General features: G+C 45.5%; 1 protein-coding gene across 44 annotated transcripts in view; it reads right to left on the reverse strand.

Moving 5' to 3' along the window:
- MADD (MAP kinase activating death domain) overlaps positions 1-26,268 on the reverse strand; it is a 200,198-nt gene that overhangs the window by 89,692 nt on the left and 84,238 nt on the right. For 28 of the 44 annotated variants that reach the window (XM_063944616.1, XM_063944607.1, XM_063944599.1 and 25 more), the window contains exons 4-11: positions 6,519-6,822; positions 6,262-6,393; positions 5,908-6,021; positions 5,735-5,815; positions 5,147-5,203; positions 3,914-4,086; positions 551-786; positions 323-479 (exon numbers count right to left, since the gene is read on the reverse strand). In XM_063944616.1, coding sequence (XP_063800686.1) covers positions 323-479; positions 551-786; positions 3,914-4,086; positions 5,147-5,203; positions 5,735-5,815; positions 5,908-6,021; positions 6,262-6,393; positions 6,519-6,822 — 1,254 coding nt within the window. The remainder of the gene's footprint in view (positions 1-322; positions 480-550; positions 787-3,913; positions 4,087-5,146; positions 5,204-5,734; positions 5,816-5,907; positions 6,022-6,261; positions 6,394-6,518; positions 6,823-26,268) is intronic. The other 16 variants (XM_063944635.1, XM_063944633.1, XM_063944626.1 and 13 more) reach the window with 1 other exon arrangement.

Below are 26,268 nucleotides of genomic sequence, written 5' to 3' on the forward strand. Positions count from 1 at the left end.
ATAGAGAAGGCCCCAATGCATCCTGGGACAGCCTAAAGCTTTAGCCTGTTGGTGCCTCTGGATCAAGGTCCACTCTACACCCCAATGTTTTTTTTCTGCTGCACAAATGATAAATGATAATGCAGACAAGGTAACAATTAAATAAAAGTGCTTAGTCAGCAAAGGATGACACAATAGAGAGAAAAGGCTACAGCATATAAAAAGGTAAAACATAAAAAATGTAGGCTGATAAAAACACAAAAAAATAGAAAGACCATCTTATGAACAAGACAGGTTAGAGTACAGAAATAAATGAAGACCGACACAGTGAAGAATAACAGACCTGTCATCAGTAGGTTCTGAATCACTTTCCTGTTCCACAGGGACACTGAGCGCTTCAGCAAGCTGCGAGTTTGCATCATGCACCCTGTAATGAATGGGCTGCAGCTGATGAGCGTACCATTTAGGTTTATCTCCAATAGAAGCTGGATCGAACATGTCTGCAGAAAGGAAAAGGCGTCAGTATGAAAATACGTAGGTTAGCAGCAAAGAAGCGACAAAAGGTACCTACTGTTGTGGATCCTCTGAAAGGCGAAGTTGGTGGGGTTCAGGGACCACTCTCCAAAGTACTCCACGGCCTGCGTTTTGGAAAGCTTCTCAGAGAATGGAGTGGCCTTGGGGCGTGAAGCCAGGAATGAAGAGGACTGGAAAGCCACCACGGGGCGTGGGAAGAGACGCAGAGTGCGAGTATGGAACTGGAAACCTTGTAACATGTTGGGAGAGTTAAAGAACCGGACCATGGCAACCCTGCACCGAGAGATCAGGATGGAAGAGCGTGAGGAAGACCGCTACATACAGCTGCCATAATTACATACAGGGATATTTCCTACAGCTAAACAATTACTAGCACATTTCAGCTCGCACCCACTGCCCTTTCCATCTGCTAGGTAAATTTAGAGAGAACATCAACACAGGGGATGTTAATATCTGAAGAAGCCTTATTATTATATAGACATCCTTCTGTAATCAGTCATACTCATCAATGCAAATAGATGCAATCAGCTATCTCTGATTGCACAGCACTTCATTACCCAATTAAAATGACTTGCTTATGTAACATTAACATTGGGACTTTTGAACATTTATGCAAATGTATTCAGAATATGTTCTAATAGATGTGTACATTTAGGATGTCTATAAAACCAGTTATAGAGAACTGTAAATAGACTAATATCACCACCCCATTATCATGTGGCATGGTGATGTCATCACTACTGGCAATATGAAACACAGGCATTGTCCTCTTAATAGTGTCACGCTGGAGCTGCTAATATACACTTAGGGATTTCTGGCTTTAACCAAAATAAAACCCCTCAGGTCTTTCCCTGCCTTTTTGTTTTTTCAATTAAAACCAATACAATCCAAAACCTCAGCGCCACTTAACGAATTTGAGGACACCCACATTCTCTCCCTTCCCCATATCCCCCTCATCCACTTCCACTTCAACATTAGCATCCTCAATTTCTATTATGTTATCATCACCAAATTTACTTGTACCCCCCCCCCCCCACACACACACACACACACACACACACACACACACACACACACACACACACACACACACACACACACACACACACACACACACACACATATATACAGACAGACACACACTACTGCCACGACCGTCTCCCACCCTGAGGGGAGGTTACTGAAGTCGCAAAAGAGGTGGTAATGTGGGTTGGTTCTAAGTGAGGTACAGGTTGAGTATCCCTTATCCAAAATGCTTGGGACCAGAGGTAATTTGGATATCGGATTTTTCCGTACTTTGGAATAAATGCATACCATAATGAGATATCATGGTGATGTTACCTAAATCTAAGCACAGAATGCATTTATGTTACATATACACCTTGTACACACAGCCTGAAGGTAGTTTTAGCCAATATTTTTTATAACTTTGTGCATTAAACAAAGTGTGTGTACATTCACACAATTCATTTATGTTTCACATACACCTTATACACACAGCCTGAAGGTCATTTAATACAATATTTTTAATAACTTTGTGCATTAAACAAAGTGTGTGTACATTGAGCCATCAAAAAACAAAGGTTTCACTATCTCACTCTCACTCAAAAAAGTCCGTATTTCGGAATATTCCGTATTTCGGAATATTTGGATATGGGATACTCAACCTGTATTATATTTCCTTAAGGTGCATACACAATGTGAGATTTTGACTATGCGATTTCCCTTCAACTCACCCAGAAGCACCGATTTTGACTAAGTGCCAATTATGACTATACTTTGTACTAGATAGTCAAGATTGACCTGCCTGCACAGTCTATCTAGCCTTACGATACCAAATCAGTATCGCAAGCTGCCTAACACTTTGCTATTTCCACTAACTTTCCTTGCGATTTTGACTATATAGTCAAAATCAAAAGGATATATCTCACTGTGTGTACACACCTTTAAACAGTACAGCGGCTGTTGATCATATTGCTGTGTAATAAGTGATGCCATGCAGCATATGGGCAGTGGCTGTTGATCATATTACTGTGCAATAAGTGATGCCATGCAGTATATGGGCAGCGGCCGTTGATCATATTGCTGTGTAATAAGTGATGCCATGCAGCATATGGGCAGTGACTGTTGATCATATTACTGTGCAATAAGTGATGCCATGCAGCATATGGGCAGCGGCTGTTGATCACATTACTGTGTAATATGTGATGTCATGCTGCATATGGGCAGGGGCTGTTGATCATATTGCTGTGTAATAAGTGATGCCATGCAGCATATGGACAGAGGCTGATCATATTGCTGTGTAATAAGTTATGCCATGCAGCATATGGGCAGCGGCCGTTGATCATATTGCTGTGTAATAAGTGATGCCATGCAGCATATGGGCAGTGGCTGTTGATCATATTGCTGTGTAATAAGTGATGCCATGCAGCATATGGGCAGTGGCTGTTGATCATATTACTGTGCAATAAGTGATGCCATGCAGCATATGGGCAGCGGCTGTTGATCACATTACTGTGTAATATGTGATGTCATGCTGCATATGGGCAGGGGCTGTTGATCATATTGCTGTGTAATAAGTGATGCCATGCAGCATATGGACAGAGGCTGTTGATCATATTGCTGTGTAATAAGTGATGCCATGCAGTATATGGGCAGCGGCCGTTGATCATATTGCTGCATAATAAGTGATGCCATGCTGCATATGGGCAGCGGCTGTTAATCCTATTACTGTGTAATAAGTGATGCCATGCAGCATATGGGCAGCGGCTGCTAATCGTATTGCTGTGTAATAAATGATGCCATGCAGCATATGGGCAGCGGCTGTTAATCGTATTGCTGTGTAATAAGTGATGCCATGCAGCATATGGGCAGCGGCTGTTAATCGTATTGCTGTGTAATAAGTGATGCCATGCAGCATATGGACAGAGGCTGATCATATTGCTGTGTAATAAGTTATGCCATGCAGTATATGGGCAGCGGCCGTTGATCATATTGCTGTGTAATTAGTGATGCCATGCAGCATATGGGCAGTGGCTGTTGATCATATTACTGTGTAATAAGTGATGCCATGCAGCATATGGACAGAGGCTGATCATATTGCTGTGTAATAAGTTATGCCATGTAGTATATGGGCAGCGGCCGTTGATCATATTGGTGTGTAATAAGTGATGCCATGCAGCATATGGGCAGTGGCTGTTGATCATATTACTGTGCAATAAGTGATGCCATGCAGCATATGGGCAGCGGCTGTTGACCGTATTACATAAGAGAGAATCTGTGGCACAATATCTAAATCAAAACTTGAAAAAGGAAAGTGTAATTTGATTTACTTTATTGTACCCTGGCTATAAAGGAACACAATACACAACCATCTAATCACTGCAATCGGCTACGTTACCTTGTCGCCACATCCACTGAATCAACATCATTTCCATAAATTAGGGGGTTGAATTCTGTTGAGGGAGTGCCCTGTGCATCGTTGGGGGGTCGGAGCATAGACGCCTCTGACCCCTCATGAAATCTGTCCAGGTTCAGGATAGGTTGGGTGTTCAGACTCATACTCGCCAGGGCCTGCACCAGGGAAACACAACATTCTAGTAATCTTAACTAATATACAATGATCTACCTTCAGGGCTCTCGTCCCAGATGTGCAGTTTCTCATGCTGCGTTCTGGAAAGAATGGGGCACAGCAGAGGATACCACGAGAAAAGGACACAGACATGATTTTCTTGAGGTCATCCCCACGTGTATCAAAACATGAAATACAGATCAAACTGATCTCTATTTCGCCCCATTTCCCAGCTTTCTACCATCTGGTACCAGAGAACCTTCTCGTTTAAGCATGCACGTGTAGCAAGTCACTACAGTTATGCAGTATCTCAAAACGCAGATGGGTGATACAGATCACTACCTGCATTCAACTATATGAAGCTGGCCACAAGTCGTTCGTTCGTGGAACACAGCCTGGACAACTAAGACCAAGGTCAGTTCAGTGCTTGGTCTAAGAAAGTTCCACCATCTATGGGGCCTGTTGGTGCAGCCAGATGACTACCAACCCACACACGTAGATAGCGGTCACTTGTGGACCACATTACCTACATGCCGCATTAAGATCCTGACATTATGGGCATGTTGGGCAATAGCAGGCCAACTGCCCAATACCAGAGCAATTTTCCTACATTGATACAACATGAAAATAGAAAATGTAAGAGAACAGAGTCAAATCTAATAGCTGCAAGTTGCAAATTGTAGTTCAGATATTTTAGCGATTTATCTGCGAGCCATAAATATATTTCTTTTAAAAGGCAAAACTAGGTTGGGTTTTCCCTTAACATAAATAAATAAATAAAAAATTGCTGCTTTAAGGGTAAAACCAACCTAGTTTTGCCTTTTAAAAGAAATATTTGCGCTTTATGGCTCGCAGATAAATCGTGTTTGGATTTACAAACGCAGAGAACGACCCCACCAAAGTGCACTGTCTACAAGTTGTTGCCTGATTAGCGATATGAAACACATAAATGCAACAGGGCAGTGACTACCATGTATATTTGTGAATAGGAAACTATAAAAAAAATTTAAAGAAAAAAAAAGAAAAAAGAAAGTCAGAAAGGAAGAAAGAAACGTAAACAACCTTGTTATCGGAGGCGAGAAGGCGCTGCTGCGTGATCACGGACATGCTGTGCAGACACTGAGAGGACGTCACATGACATTACCAGCGGCCAATCAGAGACAAGACGGACACATGAGCACAGAGAGACAGATGGAGGGGGAAAAAAAATTACCAATCACCGAGCACAAATGAGAAAATGAAAGCAAAAGATAACAAAGTCGTTTTTTTTCGTATATACAGTGAGTGTAGAAATAGAGTGAAGGAGAAAATATTCTAGCAGAGTAAAAATGGAAATCAGTAACATTAGTAGGAATATACATAGAAGATAATACACGGGATCCATGCGCAATGTGCGTGATGCGGCTTCCAGATACTGGGGTCTGGCTGCAGTCACATTAAGCGCATGGTTATAACAAACAAGAATGGGATTGGAGAAGGACAGAATGAGCAGGAAGAGAAGGAGAGAGAGGAAAGAGGCAAAGAACTGTACAGCAAATATTGAAATAATAAAATTATGAGTGAAGGAAAGCAATGCATTGGGAATCCATAATATAAACCTGGCATAAACGCCATTTATGTTCTATCTAGTGCCGCTAATGTCTCCTTCACCTGTTTGAGGTGCTTCTTCAGCTCAGACACCTCTGGTTCGGGCAGTACAGGTAAAAGCTCTGCGTTGCTGGGCACTACAACCTGTTTGGAGAGAACCCAAAATGTGAACTTACATGTGGGGGGGGGGGGGGGGGTGCACTAGTACAGAACAAGAGGAAAGGAGCAGCTGTCACCTTGTTAGTGTCCAGATCCACCAGCCAAACATCATCTGGTATCCTAAAGTCCGACTTGTAGAGGAAGAAGCTGGCCGGGACTCCTATGATGTAAGGGGTGGGCGCCAAGAGCAGCTAATCAAGAAAACACATTTTAATATTTCCTGCTCTGCCATACACATGCACAAGCCCCAGCCGAAACACAGCGTGCTAACCTTACTTTAGAGATAGTTTTGACCTCCAAGTGCAATAACCTGTGAAAACCAACCATAAAGCTATCCAATCTCTAAGAAATACTATAGGACAGAAGGCCATAGTGTGACCAGATATTAAAGCCAAAGCAATGTCAGGACGACAGCAAGCAAAATTTCTTACCTGTTCCGCAGAGGCCATGCATGTGGGCAGCAGAGGGATTACAGGAAACATATATTCAAGTGGATAGAGCATGGACACAAATGCCATGACAGACATAGACAAGGCGTTGTAGTCCCGGGATTGCATCACCACCTGGAAGGAATTTCACAACTGGTCAGCTATCCGATTCCAGATTAAAACAGAACTCAAGTCTGCAAAGTCTAAACATCCAGATAATCACAGAGACACACCCAACCTATACCATTACCCTGCTATACCTTATGTTCCAGCATAATGCAGGACAAGACCTGCAAGCAGGCCTCCACTCCCAGGAGCTCCAACGGCAGATGGAGAGGGAAATCCACCAATGAAAAACGTGAGGGGTCAGGAAGGGCAAAGGTCAAGGGTGGTTGCAGCTCTAAGGGCAAGACTTCCACGTCAACCCTCTTCTGGCCGGCCACTGGAGTGGGAGAGCGTAGCAAGCGATAGATCCAAGCTTCAATTTCACGCAGGTCATGCAGGAGAACATTGGATTTCTCCTCTAGTTGCAGCGAGCCCGTAAAGATCCTCCATATGGTGTCTCTGAAACACAAACATTCATTCAATCAAACAAGATGCAACCAGTACACGTATACCATTACTAAAGGTTGGACCACAGTTTCATTCCAAGTTTAAATGACTCACTGCCTCTCCTGCCTATTGGCCAGGGGTGAAGCCCGAGGCTGTTACCCCCATCCAAGGGCGGCGGATGGGAGGCTGATAGCCAAGTGTCAAAAAAAAAAAAGAATATTGTTTTTTGTAGCAGAACTACAAGTCCCAGCAAGCCTCCACCGCAAGCTGGTACTTGGGAAAACCACAAGTACCAGCATGCGGGGGTAAAACAGGCCCACTGGTACCTGTAGTTCTACTACAAAAAAAATACCCAAATAAAAACAGTACACACACACCGTGACAGTATAACTTTATTACATACATGCACACCGACATACACACATACTTACCTATGTTGACACGAGGCTCAGTCCCCTTCTCCACGTAGAATCCGCGGGTTACCTGTAAATAAAATTATACTCACAACAATCCTGTGTAGATCGGTCCTCTTCAGAGTTTGTAATCCACGTACTTGGCAAAATAAAAAAACGCAAAACACGATCCACGCACTGGGGGGGGGGAGCCTCAGGCTTCACCCCTGGCCCTTGGGTGGCTGGAGGTGGGGGACCCCTTGATTTAAGGGGTCCCCACTCCTCCAGGGTACCCCAGCCAGGGGTGACTGGTTGGGGATTTAATGCCACGGCCGCAGGGACTGGTATAAAAGTGTCCCCCGGCTGTGGCATTCTCTCTCTAGCTAGTGGAGCCCGGTGCTGGTGTTAAAAATACGGTGGATCCCCTACGTGTTTTGTCCCCCATATTTTTGGCACCAGGACCGGACACAGAGCCCGGTGCTAGTTAAAATACGGGGGATCCCCTGTCATTTTCCCCCCGTATTTTTACAACCAGGACCGGCTCAAAGAGCCCGAGGCTGGTTATGCTTAGGAGGGGGGACCCCACGCAATTTTTTGCAGGGTTTTTTGAACACTTTTGTGCCATCCATGAAGTCGAATCCAGGACGCACACTATCGTCAATTGGTCCATTTTTCAACAGCGGGACATGTCGAATCCGTTTTTTATTGAATATGTCGAATTCGGGTCCCGGCAGCCGGGATTCGACTGTCTAATTGTGTCGAATCCAAAAACGGTCGAATTCCACCCCTTAGACTCTCCACCTCTCTACAAAACTTCAAACGGGCTCTCAAGACCCACTTCTTCACCAAACCCAGCCGCTGCTCATCCTAAGCCCTCTGTGGCCCACGCTCACTTTTAACCCTGCCACTGTGCTTCTCTCCTTTAGAATGTCAGCTTTCACAAACAGGGCCCTCTTCCCTCATGTGTCTTTACGTCTTGTATTGAATTGTAAGTCACTGTCTTCATGTTTTGCTTATTTGTTTAATCTGTAAACGGGCGCTGCGGATCCCATGTGGCGCCATATAAAGTATAATCATCATCATAATAATAATAATAATAATAAAAATAGGAGTGTTGTGATATTTGTTTTTGATATTCATGCTATGGCATTCCGCTACGTATCGTATTTAAGAATGAATACTCTGTTCATGTGGGGGGGGGGTTCTTTAGGTTTACCGCAAAAACACATATGCCAGCGCCTTTTTGCGGATCCTATGTGTTTTTTGTGCGAAACAGGGTCATTGGTTTCACACAAAAAAAAAATGGGTTCTAACTGGTAATGACCAAATTTAGATAAAAACAAGTGTGTTTTTTTTTTTGTGTGTGACCAATTTACCGTGGCTTATAGGATACCCCCCACAACATAAAGGAATATATTGCAGCTTAAATCAGATATTCTGTAATAGGGGGAGAATCAAAGATATTCAGGTTCAGAATTTCTAGAATAGAAGATATTTACTTAAGTTCAAATATAAAAAGCTACAGTTCCAAAAGTGAAAGCTAACAGGCATTCGCCTTGCTTCACATCCATTTCACTGACGCCTGCTGCGTTCATAAGGGTTGGCGCTTAGTAGACTATAACAGCAATCTTTGGGAGTACTCATTAAGTACACTATGCTGCAGGGAGCTACTGAGGATAAATATAGAACAAAGCCACAAGTACCACTCATACGTACAGGCTTTTATCTACCATTCCTCTCCAGCTGCGACGCAGACACCAGCAAAAGTGGCTATGCATACACTGTTGATATACCCCGTTGCACAATTAATCCTTAAGGCCAAATCAGAGAGATTTGAATATTTTTCTTTTTTTAATTTATGCGCAACAGAACTGCTGGCCAAATGCTACACAGGCAGCTTTAACCTTGCTTATGCAGCTACAAGCTATAAATACATCAATAATGGGAATGTATGAGAGAGGCGACAACACACTCAGCTGACAAGATGGCATCTCAGCTGTTTGTGCATCTGTGAAGGATAAATATTGTTGTTACAGTATGTGTGCGAGTGTATATATATATATATATATATATATATATATACATACATACACATACCTACACACACACACACACACACACACACACTTGACATGGGTAAATCCATTAATTACTACTATTCCAAAACCGTGGAGTTTCATACTGTGATATAAGACACAGACAACACGGGATCCGGCCATGTGACCGGCGCTCGGGATACCGGCAATCTAAAGCCCTACAGTCTGGATGCCAACAAACGGGGACTATTCCCATAGAGAGGGTACAGAACCTGTGGCGAGAGAACGAGCCCGCAAGGGGCTTTGTAGAAACCCCCCCCCCCCCACCTATAGATTTATGAGCAACCAATAGAGACCACATAATACATTGTATCATTTATTTTATATATTTCTCCAGATACAGGCCTGGTCAACCTGCGGCATCTCCAGCTGTTATGAAACTACAAGTCCCAGCATGCCCTTCCGCAGTTTTGCTATTAAGAAAGGCTACAACTGTGTTCGTGCATGATGGGACTTGTAGTTTCACAACAGATGGAGATCCACAGGTTGGCCATGGCAGTACCTAGTATGTAAACTACACAAATCCAAACTGGGAAAAAATAGGGGTTGATTCTGTAAGGCAGAATCAGGTATGACTTAGCGGAAGATAGCTTATAAGCTAGATAAGATATACAAACAAGAGAATCACAATAGCGGTGCGTAGAGGATACATGAAATCATAAACGTTAGTATATCTGCTCTTCTTGCTTTTTAAAAAAATGCTACTTATTCACATCATAGGAATAAGACGCACAAGCAGCTTATGCTGATTAAAATGATATGCGCCATGCCTCTATTCTGTGTGTGACTGTGGCTGTATCTGCATACGAAATGCTACGTTAAGATGCATTTTCGAGGAATAAAAAAGCACAAAAAGACGCATGGCATTATTTAATGCACTCACGACGAGCTGCGGCTAGAAGGGCTCTTTGCAGCAAGGATGTAGGAGTACACATCTGTACGTTAAGTAAGTGCTACTATTGTAATATTCTTGTTTGAATGCTGTATTTTCTGTTATTTGGCATTACTAGTTGTAACAATTGGGAGGCTTAAGGCTCCCATACACCCGACTGGCGTTTCCTGATCCAGTCGGAACAGACGGTCCGTCGGAATCGGTAAATTAATTTAGAAAATCCCAGATTTTCCATTAAATCGGTCCTGATAGGGGAATCAAGATTTATATATCTATAGAATATTCCCGATTCCCCAACACAGGCATCAGGGGATCGGGAAATTGTGCCATTGCGAATTCATACGTAAAGGTGCCATTAGTTGTACACTTTTTACAGTCTAGGAAAAAAAGGTGGGAGATGCAGCGCTGAAGACTCTGAAGAAACTGTGATCACAGGGAAACGCGTTGGACACCTGCAAGCATGTACCTGATAGAGTTCCTGATACCACTGCATTTGCCACCTTTGAAATTCCTGAATGTTTGGTTTCTGTCCAGTAACCAAGACCATTCTGCACCTCAGTTCTCCTCTCACCAGATCGGAGGAGGCCATATCTACAGAGGGGCATCCACAAACCTGCACCTGTAAACTGGAATCAATCCAGCCGCATACTCGGTTTACGAACTTAAGCTGAGGACGATATGCCGTCCAAACTGACAGATCAGACCGACATATTGATCAAGTCGGCGCATATCGGGCACATCTAAGCTGCAGCAGGTGGACCACACACTTCCCGGTTGAGCAGTAGCCATACCCCATAGACACTAACATCACAATAATGGTGAGCGACAGTCCATCCTTGAACAGTTAAGTGATTCAGGATAACACAAAGCTCAGGATGTATGTATACAGATATTGGGGTAAATGTATGAAGCAGTGACAAGAGTGGAGAAGTGAGCCAGAAGTTGCCCATGACAACCAATCAGCATTGAAGTAACATTTATATTGCAAACTATAAAATTATACAGAGCAGCTGACTGGCTGCCATAGGCAACTTCTCCACTGGCTCAATTCTCCACTCTTATCACTGCTTCATACATTTACCCCTTTGTGCTGTGATTCTTGAATGCGATTTTTTTTTATACATCCATTTATATTATTATTAATTACATTTCAATTGTAAGCTCACACTGTATGTATTTATTTTTAATAGATAAGCATTATTGTGGACTAACTGTAGTGCACTGTTACCCTTTTGTTCTGTTTTGACCCTTTTTACAGTCTAGATAACACAAAATCCAGCGGCCCATAAATCACCAATCACAAAAAAAAAAAAGATCCACAGATTCTGTGATTTCTCCCAAATTTAAAGATTCCCCAATCACCCCAACTGTGGCCCATACATTGCAGATATTTATTCAGTGACTTGCAGATCATCTTCAGCAAATACAGATCTGCCAATCAATCATGAAAAGCTCATAATTTCATAGAAACGGTCTACACATTAGCAATCGGGTGTGGTATGGAAGGTAGATAGTAACTAGGTCGGCAGTGTCTAGGTCGACCACTATTGGTCGACAGGGTTTAGGTCGACAGGTCAAAATGTCGACATGAGTTTTTTATGTTTTGTGGGTGTCGTTTTCTTCATAGAGTGACCGGGAACCCCAATTAGTGCACCGTGTCCCCTCGCATGGCGAGCGAGCTTTGGCAGATTACCGTTCCAATCGTAGTCCACGTGGATCGTTAAGTATGAAAAGTTTAAAATAAATTGTGAAAAACTCATGTAGATCTTTTGACCTGTCGACCTAGAACATGTCGACCTAGTTACTGTCGACCAATAGTGGTCGACCTAGAGACCGGATCCCTTAGCAATCTACATACCCAATTGATCCTTAAGATTCAACGGGCGGAACTAAATTTTAGTTCCGTCCGGGTGTGATGGCTGACAGCGCCTGCATTTCAGCTCGCACCTGAAATGCGTGAAGAGGGACATTGCGCATCGCGCCCATTAGTTTGGTCAGATTTAGCAGATTTACGTGGCTAAACTAGGCCTTTCTGGGCGCAATCAGCGCAAAGAAAAACTAACCTATTTGCGCCCCACTGATCTGATCACTTTAGACAGGAGATCGGGTGTGCAAAACAACTCAATTCCCCCATGTTCAAAAACCTGATTTAGCAATACCTACCACTTTATGCTAGGAATCTGCAATCGGTAAACCCTTATATTACAGATTTTTAGGACAATCATCTGCAAAATGCTAAGTTGCTCCAAATAAAACGCAGATGTATGGGGGCCTTAAGGCCTCCCGCAGTAACCCCACTGTGTTATTAACCCTAGAAGGAATCTTATAAACCGCTATAGCCATAAAAACCATTGTTGCTTAAGTCATCATACCCACACTTCACACATATTGCTTTACACACTCCAATGCTTGTAAAAACGCCAGTAAGCACGTCTGACATGAATTTTCCACTCACTGTTCTACTTGTGCTAAAACAAAATGAAATAGCAGATGATGCCAGGGTCTACTTCTCATGGTAATAATAAATGGGAGTCCTGTATCACAGGAAGAGCGTGTGATCGCGTAATCAGGAAGTTTGTATTTTGTGCAATTGCTTCTATTGCATTACATGGCTCCATAACACTAATTCACAAACGGTAACTGCATCACATGTTACCCGCAGGATAAAATACAACAGACCTCTCTTGGCGCCATATAAATATAATACAGCTTAGTAAATCTGACAGGGTAGCTCTGAGTAGAGAAAGGAATTATAGGAAACCAGGTTGCCCCAGGACGATAGCTAGGAACTCTGGCCCAGGAGCTAGTGATGCTTTACCACCAATAATGTAGGTTGGGTTCTGACAGTGAAAGCAATATGGAACATTAGTGCAATGCCACAGATGACAGGAGATCAAGTGATGGAGTCTGATTTTACAATATTACAGTAAATTATAATTGTCTTATATAACGCAGCGTATTCTGTTGCGCTTTACAGTTGAAACAACAGTGATAACACAAAATTGGGTAATATCAGGCATAAAGGTAGGAAGGCCCTGCTCGCAAGCTTACAATCCATAGGGAAATAGGAACTGATACACAAGGATAGGTGTTACCTATTGCAGAGTTTCTTAGTGGGCTGTATGATACAGTCACACAGCAATGTTGACCAGAGGTCAGGAGGATGATGTCAAATTGAAAAAAAAATAAAAAATACTGTATGTTAGGATGTGTTGACTGTACAGAGGGGATGTAATTAGATATGAATGTTTACAAAGGTTACGAAGATGGTTCTGGAATCTGATCAGTTTGCCTGAAGAAGTTAGTTTTGAGGGAACGCCTGAAGGTTTGAAGACTAGAGGTGAGTCTTATTGTGCGTGGGAGGGCATTCCACAGACTGCGTGCAGGCCGAAGGAAGTCCTGCAACCGTGAAAGGAAGAGAGTAATGCATGTGGATGAGAGACGCAGATCTTGGGCAGAGCGGAGAGGTGGAGCTGGGATATACAGGTTGAGTATCCCATATCCAAATATTCCGAAATACGGAATATTCCGAAATACAGACTTTTTTGAGTGAGAGTGAAATAATGAAACCTTTGTTTTTTGATGGCTCAATGTACACAAACTTTGTTTAATACACAGTTATTAAAAATATTGTATTAAATGACCTTCAGGCTGTGTGTATAAGGTGTATATGAAACATAAACGAGTTGTGTGAATGTACACACACTTTGTTTAATGCACAAAGTTGTAAAAAAATATTGGCTAAAATTACCTTCAGGCTGTGTGTATAAGGTGTATATGTAACATAAATGTATTCTGTGCTTAGATTTAGGTCCCATCACCATGATATCTCATTATGGTATCTAATTATTCCAAAATACGGAAAAATCCCATATCCAAAATACCTCTGGTCCCAAGCATTTTGGATAAGGGATACTCAACCTGTATTTTGAGATGAATGAAGAGATATATGTTAGTGTAGTTTGGTTAATTGCCTTATATGTAAGTAAAGGTATTTTATACTGAATACGGTAGAATACAGACAGCCAATGGAGGGACTGAGAGTGAATCCGCAGTCAATGAACATCTAGCGAGGAAGATTAGCCTCACAGCAGCATTCAGAATGGATTGTAATGGGGTTTTTTGTTGATAAGACCAGTAAGGAGACTATTGCAATAATCAATGCGGGAGTTAATAGGAGCATGGATTAGAGATTTTACAGTGTCTTGTGTAAGATATGGATGTATTCTGAGTGTTTTTCAAATGTATATAACATGATAGAGAGACAGATTGTATGTGTGGAACAAAGGATAGTTCGGAATCAAAGATGACACCTAGGCAGCGAACTTGTGGGGTAGGACTGATTGTCAAGTTATCAACAGTGATAGAGATATCAGGTTGGTAACTATTGGTCGGTGGAAATAGAATTAATTCGGTTTTGGAAATATTTAGTTTGAGGTGGTGAGAAGACATCCAGAATGAAATGGCAGTAAGTTGATATATAATAGTTAAAACACAGAGCACGGCTGCTAAAAATTGCTAGCGAGCAATCAACTCGGAATGACCCCTTAAACCAAAAGACAATACAGGACATTGGCAAGATGCAAGAGTAGGTTAATTGAATTCATTTGGGGAAATATTTCTGAAAGCTTGACAAGAGAAAATAAGATTTTAAACCTACCGGTAAATCTTTTTCTCGTAGTCCGTAGAGGATGCTGGGGACTCCGTAAGGACCATGGGGATAGACTGGCTCCGCAGGAGACATGGGCACTTTAAGAAAGATTTTAGGTCTGGGTGTGCACTGGCTCCTCCCTCTATGCCCCTCCTCTAGACCTCAGTTAGAGAAACTGTGCCCAGAGGAGATGGACAGTACGAGGAAAGGATTTTTGTTAATACAAGGGCAAGATTCATACCAGTCACACCAATCACACCGTATAACTTGTGTATCAAGTAAACAGTTAACAGTATGAAAAAATAACGTAGCATCAGTCCAACCTGATGGAACTATAACATAACCCTTATGTAAGCAAAACTATATACAAGTCTCGCAGAAGTAGTCCGCACTTGGGACGGGCGCCCAGCATCCTCTACGGACTACGAGAAAAAGATTTACCGGTAGGTTTAAAAATAAGAATTTACTTACCGATAATTCTATTTCTCGGAGTCCGTAGTGGATGCTGGGGTTCCTGAAAGGACCATGGGGAATAGCGGCTCCGCAGGAGACAGGGCACAAAAAGTAAAGCTTTTCCAGATCAGGTGGTGTGCACTGGCTCCTCCCCCTATGACCCTCCTCCAGACTCCAGTTAGGTACTGTGCCCGGACGAGCGTACACAATAAGGGAGGATTTTGAATCCCGGGTAAGACTCATACCAGCCACACCAATCACACCGTACAACTTGTGATCTAAACCCAGTTAACAGTATGATAACAGAAGAGCCTCTGAAAGATGGCTCCCTAAACAATAACCCGAATTAGTTAACAATAACTATGTACAAGTATTGCAGATAATCCGCACTTGGGATGGGCGCCCAGCATCCACTACGGACTCCGAGAAATAGAATTATCGGTAAGTAAATTCTTATTTTCTCTATCGTCCTAGTGGATGCTGGGGTTCCTGAAAGGACCATGGGGATTATACCAAAGCTCCCAAACGGGCGGGAGAGTGCGGATGACTCTGCAGCACCGAATGAGAGAACTCCAGGTCCTCCTTTGCCAGGGTATCAAATTTGTAGAATTTTACAAACGTGTTCTCCCCTGACCACGTAGCTGCTCGGCAGAGTTGTAATGCCGAGACCCCTCGGGCAGCCGCCCAAGATGAGCCCACCTTCCTTGTGGAATGGGCCTTAACAGATTTAGGCTGTGGCAGGCCTGCCACAGAATGTGCAAGTTGAATTGTGCTACAAATCCAACGAGCAATCGACTGCTTAGAAGCAGGCGCACCCAACTTGTTGGGTGCATACAGTATAAACAGCGAGTCAGATTTTCTGACTCCAGCCGTCCTTGAAATGTATATTTTTAAAGCTCTGACAACGTCCAACAACTTGGAGTCCTCCAAGTCGCTTGTAGCCGCAGGCACTACAATAGGCTGGTTCAGGTGAAACGCTGATACCACCTTAGGGAGAAAATGCGGACGCGTCCGCAGCTCTGCCCTATCCGAATGGAAAATTAAATAAGGGCTTTTATAAGATAAAGCCGCCAGTTCAGATACTCTCCTGGCGGACGCCAGGGCCAGTAACATAGTCACTTTCCATGTGAGATATTTCAAATCCACATTTTTTAGTGGTTCAAACCAATGGGATTTGAGGAAATCTAAAACTACATTTAGATCCCACGGTGCCACCGGAGGCACCACAGGAGGCTGTATATGCAGTACTCCTTTGACAAAAGTCTGGACCTCAGGAACTGAGGCCAATTCTTTTTGGAAGAATATTGACAGGGCCGAAATTTGAACCTTAATAGATCCCAATTTGAGACCCATAGACAATCCTGATTGCAGGAAATGTAGGAAACGACCCAGTTGAAATTCCTCCGTCGGAGCACTCCGATCCTCGCACCACTCAACATATTTCCGCCAAATGCGGTGATAATGCTTCGCGGTGACTTCCTTTCTTGCCTTAATCAAGGTAGGAATGACTTCTTCTGGAATGCCTTTTCCTTTTAGGATCTGGCGTTCAACCGCCATGCCGTCAAACGCAGCCGCGGTAAGTCTTGGAATAGACACGGTCCCTGCTGAAGCAGGTCCTGTCTTAGAGGTAGAGGCCACGGATCGTCCGTGACCATCTCTTGAAGTTCCGGGTACCAAGACCTTCTTGGCCAATCCGGAGCCACTAGTATCGTTCTTACTCCGCTTTGCCGTATGATTCTCAATACCTTTGGTATGAGAGGCAGAGGAGGAAACACATACACCGACTGGTACACCCAAGGTGTTACCAGCGCGTCCACAGCTATTGCCTGCGGATCTCTTGACCTGGCGCAATACCTGTCCAGTTTTTTGTTGAGGCGAGACGCCATCATGTCCACCATTGGTCTTTCCCAACGGTTTATTAGCATGTGGAAAACTTCTGGATGAAGTCCCCACTCTCCCGGGTGAAGATCGTGTCTGCTGAGGAAGTCTGCTTCCCAGTTGTCCACTCCCGGGATGAACACTGCTGACAGTGCTATCACGTGATTCTCCGCCCAGCGAAGGATCCTGGCAGCTTCTGCCATTGCACTCCTGCTTCTTGTGCCGCCCTGTCTGTTTACATGGGCGACTGCCGTGATGTTGTCCGACTGGATCAACACCGGTCTTCCTTGAAGCAGAGGTTCCGCCTGGCTTAGAGCATTGTAGATTGCTCTTAGTTCCAGAATGTTTATGTGAAGAGACTTTTCCAGGCTCGACCACACTCCCTGGAAGTTTCTTCCTTGTGTGACTGCTCCCCAGCCTCTCAGGCTGGCGTCCGTGGTCACCAGGATCCAATCCTGTATGCCGAATCTGCGGCCCTCCAATAGATGAGCCCTCTGCAACCACCACAGAAGAGATACCCTTGTCCTTGGAGACAGGGTTATCCGCAGGTGCATCTGAAGATGCGTGCATTGATGTACAGACACCTTTCCTGGTTTTAGGAGATTCCTGACCAGGTCGGATAACTCCTTGGCTTTTTCCTCGGGAAGAAAAACCTTTTTCTGAACCGTGTCCAGAATCATCCCTAGGAACAGCAGACGAGTTGTCGGCATTAATTTGGATTTTGGAATATTCAGAATCCATCCGTGCTGCTTTAGCACCTCTTGAGATATTGCTAATCCCATCTCTAGCTGTTCTCTGGACCTTGCCCTTATTAGGAGATCGTCCAAGTATGGGATAATTAATACGCCTTTTCTTCGAAGAAGAATCATCATCTCGGCCATTACCTTTGTAAAGACCCGAGGTGCCGTGGACAAACCAAACGGCAGCGTCTGAAACTGATAGTGACAGTTTTGTACAACGAACCTGAGGTACCCCTGGTGTGAGGGGTAAATTGGAACGTGGAGATACGCATCCTTGATGTCCAAGGATACCATAAAGTCCCCTTCTTCCAGGTTCGCTATCACTGCTCTGAGTGACTCCATCTTGAACTTGAACTTCTTTATGTACAGGTTCAAGGACTTCAGATTTAGAATAGGCCTTACCGAGCCATCCGGCTTCGGTACCACAAATAGAGTGGAATAATACCCCTTCCCTTGTTGTAGAAGAGGTACCTTGACTATCACCTGCTGAGAGTACAGCTTGTGAATGGCTTCCAAAACCGTCTCCCTTTCGGAAGGGGACGTTGGTAAAGCAGACTTCAGGAAACGGCGAGGTGGATCTGTCTCTAATTCCAACCTGTACCCCTGAGATATTATCTGCAGGATCCAGGGATCTACCTGCGAGTGAGCCCACTGCGCGCTGTAATTTTTGAGACGACCTCCCACCGTCCCCGAGTCCGCTTGAGAAGCCCCAGCGTCATGCTGAGGCTTTTGTAGAAGCCGGGGAGGGCTTCTGTTCCTGGGAAGGAGCTGCCTGTTGCTGTTTCTTCCCTCGACCTCTGCCTCGTGGCAGATATGAATAGCCCTTTGCTCTCTTATTTTTAAAGGAACGAAAAGGCTGCGGTTGAAAAGTCGGTGCCTTTTTCTGTCGGGGAGTGACTTGAGGTAGAAAGGTGGATTTCCCGGCTGTAGCCGTGGCCACCAAATCTGATAGACCGACTCCAAATAACTCCTCCCCTTTATACGGCAAAACTTCCATATGCCGTTTTGAATCCGCATCGCCTGTCCACTGTCGCGTCCATAAAGCTCTTCTGGCCGAAATGGACATAGCACTTACCCGTGATGCCAGTGTGCAGATATCCCTCTGTGCATCACGCATATAAAGAAATGCATCCTTTATTTGTTCTAACGACAGTAAAATATTGTCCCTGTCCAGGGTATCAATATTTTCAATCAGGGACTCTGACCAAACTACCCCAGCACTGCACATCCAGGCAGTCGCTATAGCTGGTCGTAGTATAACACCTTCATGTGTGTATATACTTTTTTGGATATTTTCCATCCTCCTATCTGATGGATCTTTAAGTGCGGCCGTCTCAGGAGAAGGTAACGCCACTTGTTTTGATAAGCGTGTTAGCGCCTTGTCCACCCTAGGAGGTGTTTCCCAGCGCTCCCTAACCTCTGGCGGGAAAGGGTATAATGCCAATAATTTCTTTGAAATTATCAGCTTTTTATCAGGGGCAACCCACGCTTCATCACACACGTCATTTAATTCTTCTGATTCAGGAAAAACTATAGGTAGTTTTTTCACACCCCACATAATACCCTGTTTAGTGGTACCTGTAGTATCAGCTAAATGTAACGCCTCCTTCATTGCCAAAATCATATAACGTGTGGCCCTACTGGAAAATACGGTTGATTCGTCACCACTGGAATCAGTGCCTGTGTCTGGGTCTGTGTCGACCGACTGAGGCAAAGGGCGTTTTACAGCCCCTGACGGTGTTTGAGGCGCCTGGACAGGCACTAATTGATTGTCCGGCCGCCTCATGTCGTCAAACGACTGCTTTAGCGTGTTGACACTATCCCGTAATTCCATAAATAAAGGCATCCATTCTGGTGTCGACCCCCTAGGAGGTGACATCCCCATATTTGGCAATTGCTCCGCCTCCACACCAATATCGTCCTCATACATGTCGACACACACGTACCGACACACAGCAGACACACAGGGAATGCTCTAAACGAAGACAGGACCCACTAGCCCTTTGGGGAGACAGAGGGAGAGTCTGCCAGCACACACCAAAAAGCGCTATATATGACAGGGATAGCCTTATAATAAGTGCTCCCTTATAGCTGCTTTATATATATCAAGATATTGCCATTAAATTTGCCCCCCCTCTCTGTTTTACCCTGTTTCTGTAGTGCAGTGCAGGAGAGAGACCTGGGAGCCGTCCTGACCAGCGGAGCTGTGAGAGGAAATGGCGCCGTGTGCTGAGGAGATAGGCCCCGCCCCTTTTCCGGCGGGCTCGTCTCCCGCTATTTTGTGAATACAGGCAGGGGTTAAATATCTCCATATAGCCTCTGGGGGCTATATGTGAGGTATTTTTAGCCTTTATATAGGTTTACATTTGCCTCCCAGGGCGCCCCCCCCCAGCGCCCTGCACCCTCAGTGACTGCGTGTGAAGTGTGCTGAGAGGAAAATGGCGCACAGCTGCAGTGCTGTGCGCTACCTTTAGAAGACTGCAGGAGTCTTCAGCCGCCGATTCTGGACCTCTTCTTACTTCAGCATCTGCAAGGGGGCCGGCGGCGCGGCTCCGGTGACCATCCAGGCTGTACCTGTGATCGTCCCTCTGGAGCTAATGTCCAGTAGCCAAGAAGCCAATCCATCCTGCACGCAGGTGAGTTCACTTCTTCTCCCCTCTGTCCCTCGTTGCAGTGATCCTGTTGCCAGCAGGAATCACTGTAAAATAAAAAACCTAAGCTAAACTTTCTCTAAGCAGCTCTTTATGAGAGCCACCTAGAATTGCACCCTTCTCGGCCGGGCACAAAAATCTAACTGGAGTCTGGAGGAGGGTCATAGGGGGAGGAGCCAGTGCACACCACCTGATCTGGAAAAGCTTTACTTTTTGTGCCCTGTCTCCTGCGGAGCCGCTATTCCCCATGGTCCTTTCAGGAACCCCAGCATCCACTAGGACGATAGAGAAATCTTATTTTCTCTAACGTCCTAGAGGATGCTGGGGACTCCGTAAGGACCATGGGGATTATACCAAAGCTCCCAAACGGGCGGGAGAGTGCGGATGACTTTGCAGCACCGATTGAGCAAACCTTAGGTCCTCCTCAGCCAGGGTATCAAACTTATAGAATTTTGCAAAGCTGTTTGAACCCGACCAAGTAGCAGCTCGGCACAGTTGTAATGCAGAGACCCCTCGGGCAGCTGCCCAAGATGAGCCCACCTTCCTAGTGGAATGGGCCTTGACTGATTTTAGTAACGGCAATCCAGCCGTAGAATGCGCCTGCTGGATGGTATTACAGATCCAGCGAGCAATAGTCTGCTTCGAAGCAGGGGAGCCAACCTTGTTGGCTGCATATAGGACAAACAGTGCTTCCGTTTTCCTGACTCTAGCCGTTCTGGCCACATAAATTTTCAAAGCCCTGACTACATCAAGGGACTCAGAATCCTCCAAATCTCGTGTAGCCACAGGCACCACAATAGGTTGGTTCATATGAAAAGATGACACCACCTTAGGCAAGAATTGAGGATGGGTCCGCAATTCCGCCCTATCCATATGGAAAACCAGATAGGGGCTTTTATGAGACAAAGCCGCCAATTCCGACACTCGCCTAGCCGAAGGCAAGGCTAATAACATGACCACCTTCCAAGTGAGATATTTTAACTCCACCGTTTGAAGTGGTTCAAACCAGTGCGACTTAAGGAAACTCAACACCACGTTAAGGTCCCAAGGCGCCACCGGAGGTATAAAGGAGGCTGAATATGCAGCATTCCCTTTACAAAAGTCTGTACTTCTGGGAGAGAAGCCAATTCTCTTTGAAAGAAAATGGATAAGGCCGAAATCTGAACCTTAATGGATCCTAACTTTAGGCCCAAATTCACTCCAGTCTGTAGGAAGTGCAGGAAACGGCCCAGATGGAATTCTTCCGTAGGAGCATTCCTGGCCTCACACCACGAAACATATTTTCGCCATATACGGTGATAATGTTTAGCTGTCACGTCCTTCCTAGCCTTTATCAGCGTAGGAATGACCTCATCTGGAATTCCTTATTCCGCTAGGATCCGGCGTTCAACCGCCATGCCGTCAAACGCAGCCGCGGTAAGTCTTGGAACAGACATGGCCCATGTTGTAACAGGTCCTGTCGTAGAGGAAGAGGCCACGGATCTTCTGTGAGCATTTCCAGCAGATCCGGATACCAGGTCCTTCTTGGCCAATCTGGAACAATGAGAATTGTTCTCACTCCTCTTTTTCTTATTATTCTCAATACCTTGGGTATGAGAGGAAGAGGAGGAAACACATAAACCGACTGGAACACCCACGGTGTCACTAGGGCGTCTACTGCTACCGCCTGAGGATCTTTTGATCTGGCGCAATACCTCTGTAGCTTTTTGTTGAGACGGGATGCCATCATGTCTATCTGGGGCAGTCCCCACTGACTTGCAATCTGTGCGAAGACTTCCCGATGAAGTCCCCACTCCCCTGGATGCAGGTCGTGTCTGCTGAGGAAGTCTGCTTCCCAGTTGTCCACCCCCGGAATGAACACAGCTGACAGTGCGCTTACATGATTTTCCGCCCAGCGAAGAATCTTGGTGGCTTCCGCCATTGCCACCCTGCTCCTTGTGCCGCCTTGGCGGTTTACATGAGCCACTGCGGTGATGTTGTCTGACTGGATCAGAACTGGTTGGTCGCGAAGTAAGTTCTCCGCCTGACGTAGGGCGTTGTATATGGCCCTCAGTTCCAGGATGTTGATGTGGAGACAAGTCTCTTGACTTGTCCAGAGTCCTTGGAAGTTTCTTCCCCTTGTGACTGCTCCCCACCCTCTGAGGCTCGCGTCCGTGGTCACCAGGATCCAATCCTGAATGCCGAACCTGCGTCCTTCCAAAAGGTGAGCACTCTGCAGCCACCACAGGAGAGATACCCTGGCCCTGGGGGACAGGGTGATCCGCTGATGAATTTGTAGATGTGATCCGACCACTTGTCCAATAGGTCCCATTGGAAAGTCCTTGCATGGAACCTGCCGAAGGGAATGGCCTCGTATGTTGCCACCATTTTTCCCAGGACTTGAGTGCAATGATGCACAGACACTTGTTTTGGCTTCAATAGGTTCTTGACTAGAGTCATGAGTTCCTGAGCCTTTTCTATTGGGAGAAAAACCTTTTTCTGGTCTGTGTCCAGAACCATGCCCAAGAAGCTCAGACGAGTCGTAGGAACCAGCTGCGACTTCGGGATATTGAGAATCCAGCCGTGTTGCTGTAACACCTTCACTGAAAGTGACACACTGTTCAGTAACTTCTCTCGTGATCTCGCTTTTATGAAGAGATCGTCCAAGTACGGGATAATTGTGACACCCTGCTTGCGCAGGAGCACCATCATTTCCGCCATTACCTTTGTGAAAATCCTCGGGGCCGTGGAAAGCCCAAACGGCAACGTCTGAAATTGGTAATGACAATCCTGTACCGCAAATCTCAGGTACGCCTGATGAGGTGGATATATGGAAACATGAAGGTATGCATCCTTTATGTCCAGGGATACCATAAAATCCCCCCCTTCCAGGCTGGCGATGACCGCTCACATTTTAAACTTGAACCGTTTTAAGTATAGGTTCAGGGATTTTAAATTCAATATGGGTCTGACCGAACCGTCCGGTTTCGGAACTACAAACAGGGTGGAGTAGTATCCCTTCCCTCTCTGAAGTAGGGGAACTTCGACCACCACTTGTTGAAGACACAATTTGTGAATAGCATTTAACACTATCTCCCTTTCCAGGGGAGAAGTCGGTAGAGCCGATTTGAAAAACCGGCGAGGAGGCACCTCTTCGAATTCCAGCTTGTATCCCTGAGAAACAATTTCTATTGCCCAGGGATCCACCTGTGAGTGAACCCAGATGTGGCTGAAAAGTCGAAGACGTGCCCCCACTGGGGCGGACTCCCCCAGCGGAGCCCCAGCGTCATGCGGTATATTTTGGAGAGGCCGGGGAGGATTTCTGTTCCTGGGAACTAGCTGTGCTGTGCAGCTTTTTACCTCTGCCCTTACCTCTGGCAAGAAAGGACGATCCACGCACTCTTTTGCTTTTATTTGAACGAAAGGAATGCATTTGATAATGTGGCGCTTTCTTAGGTTGTGAGGGAACATAAGGCAAAAAATTCGATTTACCTGCCGTAGCTGTGGAGACCAGGTCCGAGAGACCTTCCCCAAACAATTCCTCCCCCTTGTAAGGTAAAACCTCCATATGTCTTTTTGAGTCGGCATCACCTGTCCACTGCCGGGTCCAGAGGACTCGTCTAGCAGAGATTGACATAGCGTTTATTCTGGAACCCAGTAAACTAATGTCTCTTTGAGCATCCCTCATATATAAGACAGCATCCTTTATATGGCCTAGGGTCAGTAAAATGGTATCCTTATCTAGGGTCTCAATCTCCGCCGATAAGGAATCTGTCCATGCTGCTACCGCGCTACAAACCCAGGCCGACGCAATTGCCGGTCTGAGTAATGTACCAGAATGTGTGTAAATGGATTTCAAGGTAATCTCCTGCTTGCGGTCTGCAGGATCCTTGAGGGTAGCCGTATCTTGTGATGGCAGCGCTATCTTTTTTGACAAGCGTGTCAACGCTTTGTCCACCTTAGGGGATGATTCCCACCGTACCCTGTCCGTTGGCGGGAAAGGATACGCCATAAGAATCCTTTTGGGAATCTGCAGTTTTTTGTCTGGAGATTCCCAAGCTTTATCACATAATTCGTTCAACTCATGTGAGGAAGGAAAAGTTACCTCGGGCTTTTTTCCCTTATACATGTGCACCCTCGTGTCAGGGACAGGGGGTTCCTCTGTGATATGTAACACTTCTTTTATTGCAATAATCATATATCGAATACATTTAGCCACTTTCGGCTGTAACATCATCGTAGTCGACACTGGAGTCCGAATCCGTGTCGGTATCAGTGTCTGCTATTTGGGATAGTGGGCACTTCTGAGACCCTGAAGGTCCCGGCGACATAGGGACAGACACGGGTTCACTCCCTGACTGTTCCTTAGCCTCAGCTTTGTCTAATCTCTTGTGCAATAAGTTCACACTAGCACTTAAAACATTCCACATATCCACCCAGTCAGGTGTCGGCACCGCCGACGGAGACCTCACATTCATACGCTCCCCCTCCTCTCTAGGTGAGCCTTCTACCTCAGATATGTCGACACATGCGTACCGACACACCACACACACAGGGAACCTCTTATCTGAAGACAGTTTCCCCACCAGGCCCTTTGGAGAGACAGAGAGAGAGTATGCCAGCACACACCCCAGCGCTGTATGACCCAGGAGAAAACACAATAATATTATGTTTACCCAGATAGCGCTGTTTACATATACAATATGCGCCAATTTTGTGCCCCCCCCCCCCCCCCCCCTCCTCTTTAAAACCCTCTGTCTACCGTGGTATAAGCAGGGGAGAGTCCGGGGAGCTTCCTCTCAGCGGTGCTGTGGAGAAAAAATGGCGCTGGTGAGTGCTGAGGGAGAAGACCTGCCCCCTCGGCGGCGGGCTTCTGTCCCGCTGAAAATCTCAAAATTTGGCGGGGGCTCTTATATATGTACAGTGCCCAGCTGTACATATACTTATTTTTGCCAAAAGAGGTCTATATGCTGCCCAGGGCGCCCCCCCTGCGCCCTGCACCCTTACAGTGACTGCCGTGTGTGAGGTGTATGGGAGCAATGGCGCACAGCTGCAGTGCTGTGCGTTACCTCAGTGAAGATCATGAAGTCTTCTGCCGCCTCTGAAGTCTTCTTTTCTTCTCATACTCACCCGGCTTCTATCTTCCGGCTCTGCGAGGGGGACGGTGGCTCGGCTCTGGGACGGACGGCGAGGGTGAGACCTGCGTACCAATCCCTCTGGAGCTAATGGTGTCCAGTAGCCTAAGAAGCAGAGCCTTGAAACTCACAGAAGTAGGTCTGCTTCTCTCCCCTCAGTCCCTCGATGCAGGGAGTCTGTTGCCAGCAGGCTCCCTAAAAATAAAAAACCTAACAAATATACTTTCTGTCAGGAAGCTCAGGAGAGCTCCCTGAAGTGCACCCATCTCCTCTGGGCACAGTTTCAAACTGAGGTCTAGAGGAGGGGCATAGAGGGAGGAGCCAGTGCACACCCAGACCTAAAGTCTTTCTTAAAGTGCCCATGTCTCCTGCGGAGCCCGTCTATCCCCATGGTCCTTACGGAGTCCCCAGCATCCTCTAGGACGTTAGAGAAATTACCAATCAATCAGCTCCTGTCTTGTTTCAGGCACAGTTAATAAAATGACAGTTAGAAGCAGACTGGTTAGTACTTTATCACTCTCCAAGCTCTGATAAAACTCCCACTTTGTCTTGAAGATCAAGCAAAAGTTATGAGAATAATAATAATAATAC

The sequence above is a fragment of the Pseudophryne corroboree genome, chromosome 11 (genome assembly GCF_028390025.1).
Source record: "Pseudophryne corroboree isolate aPseCor3 chromosome 11, aPseCor3.hap2, whole genome shotgun sequence".
Taxonomy (NCBI): Eukaryota; Metazoa; Chordata; class Amphibia; order Anura; family Myobatrachidae; genus Pseudophryne; species Pseudophryne corroboree.